General features: G+C 41.7%; 1 protein-coding gene across 1 annotated transcript; it reads left to right on the top strand.

The window, feature by feature from the left end:
- The first annotated feature begins 1054 nt into the window (after positions 1 to 1054).
- LOC122050216 (zinc finger BED domain-containing protein RICESLEEPER 2-like) lies at positions 1055 to 2496 on the top strand. Its single transcript, XM_042611143.1, has 3 exons — positions 1055 to 1477; positions 1576 to 2223; positions 2425 to 2496. Exons 1-3 carry the CDS (start codon positions 1055 to 1057, stop codon positions 2494 to 2496), a joined length of 1143 nt encoding a protein of 380 aa, XP_042467077.1.
- The last annotated feature ends 4538 nt before the right edge of the window (positions 2497 to 7034 follow it).

The following is a 7034-nucleotide window of genomic DNA, read 5'->3' as shown; positions in this document are numbered from 1 at the left end:
CCTTAAAGTTTAATTGGTTGTTATTTTTTTTTTAAAAAAATTCTAACAAATTCTATGCACTATAAATTACAAAAAACATATTGGCGTAAATCCTGCCTTTGTTTGTAGATTATCTTTCTCTTCTTATTATTGTTTGAGTTTTTTATAATTTATTTGGTAATTTTTCATCTCTTGATCAGTTATGTCTATGGAAGAGTCATCTATTCTACTTACCATAAATAGTGTTATAGCTGAAAGTAATGAGGTTAATCTTGAGATCAACAAGCAAATTGACACAGCTGGTCAAGAAACACAAGAAAATGCTGAAGAAAAAGAGGAAGAGGGGTTCCAAACAAAGAAAAGAAAAAAAATTTCAGAAGTATGGAATGATTTTGATACAGTGGATGGATCAAAGAAAGCAAAATGTAAACATTGCCAATCTCTTTTTACATTGGGTAAATCAGGGGCCACATCAAGTCTTTTGAGACATAGATTAAATTGTGTGAAGAGAAAAATTAATTTGCGAGCAGCTGAACAACAAACAAAGTTGAGTTTTTTGTCCACTGATTCAGCTTCACCATCCATTCTTACTTTGCATTCTGGAAAATTTGACATGGAACAAATGAGGGAGGCAGCTGCTCATTGGATCATGATGCATGAACACCCATTCACCAGTCTTGATGAAGAGGGGTTCAATTTAATGATGAGGCGTGGAATGCCGAAATGACAAAAAATTAGCAGGACAACATGCAGAGCAGATTGTATGAAAATTTATGAGATTGAGAAAAAGAGGTTGAAGAAAAGTCTTGAGTGTGTTGATAAAATAAGTTTAACAACAGATTGTTGGAAGTCAAAGACTCAAAAGATTGAATACATGGTTGTCACTGGGCATTGGATTGATTCTTGTTAGAATTTACAAAAGAGAGTTTTAAGTTTCATTAACATTCCACCACCAAGGGAAGGTCTTCAAATTTCCGATGCCATGTTCAAGTGTATGAAAGAGTAGGGCATTGAAAACAAGGTTTTCACTTTTACAATTGATAATGCTTCAAGTAACGATTTGGCTATTCGATATATGAAAGATACCATTCAAAGGTCAAGAACATTGGCATGTGAAGGAAATTTATTTCATGTTCGCTGTTGTGCACATATCTTGAACTTGTGCGTTCAAGATGGATTGAGGGAGATTGAAGGTATTATTGGTAATATAAGGGAAAGTGTAGAATATGTAAATCGTTCAGAGGCAAGACGTGTGCAATTTGCAGAGTGTGTGCAACAATTACAGTTGAAGGATAAAAAATTGATTCGTGATTGCAAAACCAGGTGGAACTCGACTTTTGAGATGTTAAGTTGTGCACTCAAGTTCAAAGAAGCTTTTAAGATGTTCAAAGAACGTGATCCCTTTTATGGTTGCTGCCCTCAAGAAGAAGAATGGGATAAAGCTCAAAAGATTTGCTCACTGTTGGAGGCTTTTGGACAACCACACACATTATTTCAGGTAGCGAGTATCCTACTTCAAATTTATTTCTTCAAGAAGTTCAAAATATAAAGTTAGCATTGGATATTTATGCACAACATGAAGATTTGTTTCTTAAGCAATTAGCTAGTAAAATGAAAGAAAAATTTGACAAATATTGGGGTGATTGTAATTTATTGATGGCTATAGCTGTTGTGTTAGATCCAACCAAAAAAATGCTTGCAGTTGAATTTTGTTTTCCTAAGCTTTATTCTGAATTGGATGCCTCTAAGCATATCTCAAAAGTTAAGGAGATAATTAATTCTCTTTATGAGGAGTATGTTGTTGAAGAAACTAATAAAGGAGCGCCTCATTTACCTGAGTCTGAGAGTTTTGGTTCTTCAAGTGCTAGAAGAAGTCAACAAAATTCTGTGTATAATTGGGATGATTTTGATGAATATTGTGCAAAAGTTGAAACTTCAGAGACTAAGAGATCTGAATTGGTAGATTATCTTGAAAAGGGTCGTCTAAAGAAGAATGAGATTCCTAAAATTTTTTCATGTTTAGAATGGTGGAGGATGAATAGAATGCAGTATCCAATATTGTCAAAGATAGAAGCTGATATTTTAGCTATTCCAGTGAGTTCAGTGGCTTCAGAAGCAACATTTAGTGCAGGGACAAGAGTTATTGATTCTTATCGTTCATCTCTCTCTCTAGACACGGTGCAGACTCTACTGTGTGGGGGTGATTGGCTTCGACATATACATGAACTGAAAAAGAAGACTAAAGTAAGTTATATTTCATTATTAGCTTTCTAAGTTACATACTAATGAATTTAATCGCTTATTTATCTAATTTTTACTTTTTCAGAAAGCTAAAACTTATCAAGAAATTTTTCTTCCAATATCTACCTCTTAAAGTAAGTAAGATTTCAGTTCTTTGTTTATCATGTTGTTTCCGGTGTAATTATTGTGGTATGATTGCTGCAGAAATTTGATATGGAATTTTGGAAACACATGTTAAACAAAGAAGAAGATATGGAAATTGCTGTAGAATTTTGATATGGAAACACATATGTTAAACACATGTTAAAGTAAGTAAGATTCAGTTCTTTGTTTAACCTGTGTTTCCAGTGTAAGATTTTAGTTAAGCTTAATATCACTTCGTATTATTAAATGCAAGTTGCAGTATAGGTGGTATGATTGAGAATTTGATATGGAGAAGAAGATATTGATTGCTGCAGAAATTTAATGTTTTGAGTAGTTTGGGCGGTTTGAATTTGGAATATTATGTTTTTGGATTTGGTTAATTTTGTTGGGAATTTGAGATGAAGTTTGGTATTTTGGCAACAAGAATAGTGTTTTATCATATAATTGTGTTTTTTATTTATGTGTTTTTTATTATATATTTGTGTTGTGACTTGTGAATTTGTGATGTTCAACAGTTCAAGTAGTTTTTTCTTTTATGAATAATTGGTGTTTTGATGTTTAGTTTTAGTCTTTTAGAGAGGAATTTGGTCATTTTTATTTAAAGTTGTTATTGTTTGATACTTTGATTTACAGAAAAATTGGCTTAGGTTATGAATATTTTAGTTTTTAAATTCTGACAATTTTGAAATTCTATGGATTGTTTTAGAAAACTTATGATCTACAATTCTGCATTCTACATTGTAGAATTTAAAAAATGGCTTAGGTTATGACTTTGGCTCGAGCTCGAGCTCGAGCTTGAAAGCTTGAATTTAATTCGAGCTTTTCGAGTCGAGCTCGAGCCTTGGATTAAATGATCGAGCCAAGCTCGAGCTTAAATTTACAAGATTGATCGAGCTCAATCCGAGCTAACTTAAATTGAGTCGAGCCGAGCTCGAGCCAAGACTGGCTCAAGCTCGACTCGGCTCGTTTACAGCACTAGGCGAGAGTCTGGGACACCGACCTGGACGACCGTTAAGAAATCCTTCTGGGCCAGTCCAGGAATCGGATCAATAGTGTCTTGCTGGCCTGGAGATTGTTCTTGAAATTCCTGCCCGGGTGATATACTATAGATGTCTGGCCAACTATGCGCTACTTGCAATATTTCCTGCACATATCTCAAGCAAATTTTAATTAGAACAACATTTGTTTACTTTTAATCTTAAGAAGCGCCCAATTCAAATTCTTGCGTCCCTTCGTCTTCCCTCCTCTTTCCCGAGGTGGTTTTATAATCATAACGCATGGTCTTACTTTTCCCAAGGTAACCGCATGGCTGCCTTTCTTGCTGACGTACGGTCTTCGCACGCCGGAATGATGCCATACAAAAATCCCTTCTCATGATTTCCTTGTCACATCCATCATTAAGACCTTTTTAATGTCTTTCCTAGAGAAGCGACACGTGTTGCCCGACCCTATATCACCACTGTAGCTAATCAGCGCCTTTTAGCACGTGACCCTAGATCCGACAACTCAAGTTACTGCGCCTTCCCCTCTCCTTTCGATATTTCCGAGGGGCTTCTCTTTATAAACCCTAAAGGTCATCCGCCATCACCTTCTCACCTTGCTGTCATTCTTCGGCTCTGTTGCTTCTTGCTCTATCTCTTAAGTTCTTCCCTGATTGTTACTTGCAAGCGCTTCTCCTCTTTGTTTTCATCCTAATCTTTATTCTATTCTCCAATGGCTAAAGGTAACGTGGCTCCCTGGTATTCATATTACAGTTTCAACCTAGATGATAGCGACCTAGCCCAGTTTCAAGAAAGCTTGCACCTTACTGCCGATTACCAACTGCGTGCTCCCCGACCGACTGAACACCCTTCCTCCCCTCCCAAGGGTTTTGTAACCTTTTTTAAGGATCACCTCTTCGGAGGTCTCCGCTTTCCTCTTCATCCCATTTTCTCTTCTCTAAGTCAGTACTTTAGGATTCCGCTTTCCCAGTTTGCCCTGAATGTCATTCGTGTCATCTGCGGCATGGTCATCCTCTGTAGGGTGTACCAGATTCCCCTAACCGCAGAACTTTTCCATCATTTCTATTCATTGAAACACTCTGAGCCTGGCGTGTTCATGGTGCAATCCAGGGTTGGATGTAAATTCTTTTCCGATATGCCTTCCTCCAACAAAGGTTGGAAATCCAACTTTTTCTTTATCCGTCTGCCTGATTTGGTGACCTGGCCGACTCAATGGCGCTCCGCTCTTCCTTCCCCCTTTGAGTTGCGCGACCATACCCATCATCCTGCCTGTCATACAGCCGCCGAGAAGCAACAGGGAGTTCAACTTCTTTTTTCCGTGATACTGCGAGAAGGTTTTTTACACTTCTTCGGACTCAACCTGGTTCCAGCGGACATAGGAGCTCCGTTTGGTAAGATGTTGCTCTTCCTTCTGCCGGTCTTCACTAACTGAAGTACTTCCTTCTTGCTTTGCAGAGGCTGTCATGTTCCGAGCCTACTCAAAGGGATCGGCCCAAAAGCCCAACCACCTTTTGAAGGACGTAGGTGATGAGATTGCAAAGGGCCTGGCTGCTCCTTCAGCTACTTCTTCTCACGAACCTGTGGAGGAACCCTCAGCATCCTCCACCCCTCTACTTTTGCCAGTAGGCCCTACTGAGGTTGTCCCTGCAGCTATGGATCCCGTCGAGGAAGAGCGGGTTCCCTCTCCTCCTCCAAACAAACGCCTGCAACTTCAATGCAAGCGTAAGAGAGTCGCCCCTACGACCTCATCTTCTTCGCTTCCTCCAATCGGACGGACTTCCAAAATTCCCCGAGTACCACCCCAAACAGCCGAAGCTTCTGCTCAAGAGTCTCCTCGATCGGCGAAAGTTCTGGCCCCTGCTCCCGTCCAGGTCTTGGCTTCTGAGCATGCCGATCCTTCTGCTGGAGACCAGCCCGGGAGCCCTACGATCCCTTCCGCTCTCCCGGCCGCCTCCCCATCAGTCGCCCACACCCGGGCACGGTCTCAGAGGAACGAGCGGGATTTCATGGCCTCTTGGCACCTGCCCTCTATGGCCGCATTAGAATCTGACCCAGTGGGGACTTCGACGGAGGCAGATGCCCCTACGGTCTGTGGCAAAATCCATCTGCACGGTGACCTAGACACCCTTTGGCGATCAGCCAAAGAAGCAGATCTGTGGAGGCTCCTTGTGGGAAAGTTTGAATCTGGCCTCCCAACATATCATATTAGTGAGTGTTCCTTTCCTCGACTTAATCCTGATATTATTGTTGATTTTCTTCTTTTTACCCGATAGACATGCTCCAACGGCTTGTGATTGACCAATTTTACCTCTGACCTACTCCGAGAAATAGAGACCCTGAAGGCTCGAATCCGTGAACTGGAGTTGTCGCTGACTCCTCGTGATCCGCTCAACCCTATGGATTCTTACCTGTATGCGGTCGAGGAGTCGGCTCATACTGCTCGGGACCTGGCTCAGGAGACCACCGAGAAAATAAAAGAACTACAATCAGCCCTGAAGACCCGTGACTCGAAGCTGAATTCAGAGGGGCAGCTCCGCCGCCAGCTGGCGACTGAATTGGAGGAGAAAGACACCAAGCTGGTCTCTCTTTCTGTAGATCTGGAGGCACTCCAGGAGTCTCATAGAGTTTTGCAGAAAGATCTAGCGGTTGCTCGAGCGGACCTGGCTGCCGATGTTGATCGTGAGAAGTATTTAAGGCTCAGCAGGTTCAGGATCAGGCCACCATCAGGTCTTTTCATGCCGATCTCCTCAAAGCACATACGGAGGCCTCCTTCTTAAAGCAGGAGAAGGCACTGGCCCTGGCAGCTACAGAGGAAGTGAGGGTGGAGCTGGTAGAGTATCGGTCAGGCGAAAGTGTTCGCCTCGAAGCCTATCGAATCTCTTACATCAAGTCTCTGGTCTTCCAGAAGAAGATAGGTGATTTTGCCGACCGGATGCTCTGCTACGGGGGTGTGGGCGCAGTGCGCCAACTATTTGAGCAGAGACTTCTTCGCTCCGCCCCCCCCCCAGCTGACTTCCTGGACAGGGAGCACCTGCTGCAAGAAGTTCCCGATGAAGCCTTCCCGTCTTTCGCCGCAGATAACGACTTTTTGAATCTTATGGCTCCTCCCCCGAGTGATGTGCTTCCTCCAGGCCCTCCTTCAGGCCCTCAGCCTTAATGTAATCCTCTTTATTTGTAATTTTGAAATCTGACAGATCTGCTTGTGTGCTTAAAGGTGTTAAAACTTAGGGAATCCATCGATCTATGTTTGTTTAAACTGCCATAAACTTAAGAAATGGTCTCAGATCTACTTGTTCTTCGTCCTGGGATGTTTGTTTTCCAACTTGGGATTTGTTTGTTTCCCGACCGGGAATCTTTTCATTTCCCGACCTCCGATCGGTTCACTTCCAGACCTGCGATTGTAGGACCGTTGGGCCGGCTAGGAGGGGGTTGTTGGATATCCTGCTAACACAAAAAGGAAAACAAACCCTCCTCGAACTCTTTAGGCTAACACTTGCATAATTAAGTTAAGCAGATAAATTAAAAGCATAAAGAAAAGCGAGGCACAAAAGATTTACTTGGTTACAACCGATGTGGTTGTTAATCCAAGGAAGATTAAGCTCAATAAAACTCCTTCTGGCGGAGAAGCCTCGTACAGCGTTGAAGTACAGAAAACAGAAGCTTAGACTA

The sequence above is a fragment of the Zingiber officinale genome, chromosome 3A (genome assembly GCF_018446385.1).
Source record: "Zingiber officinale cultivar Zhangliang chromosome 3A, Zo_v1.1, whole genome shotgun sequence".
In the NCBI taxonomy this organism is placed as follows: Eukaryota; Viridiplantae; Streptophyta; class Magnoliopsida; order Zingiberales; family Zingiberaceae; genus Zingiber; species Zingiber officinale.
Note: the sequence above shows the minus strand (reverse complement) of the source record. Positions and strands in the feature narration are given on the sequence as shown.

Excerpts from the sequence above, each read along its gene's own strand:
- LOC122050216 (XM_042611143.1), top strand. The coding sequence starts at position 1,055 with ATGAAAGATACCATTCAAAGGTCAAGAACATTGGCATGTGAAGGAAAT. Across the intron at positions 1,478-1,575 it reads AACCACACACATTATTTCAG|CAATTAGCTAGTAAAATGAA; the intron begins GTAGCGAGTATC and ends TTGTTTCTTAAG. Across the intron at positions 2,224-2,424 it reads AACTGAAAAAGAAGACTAAA|AAATTTGATATGGAATTTTG; the intron begins GTAAGTTATATT and ends TGATTGCTGCAG.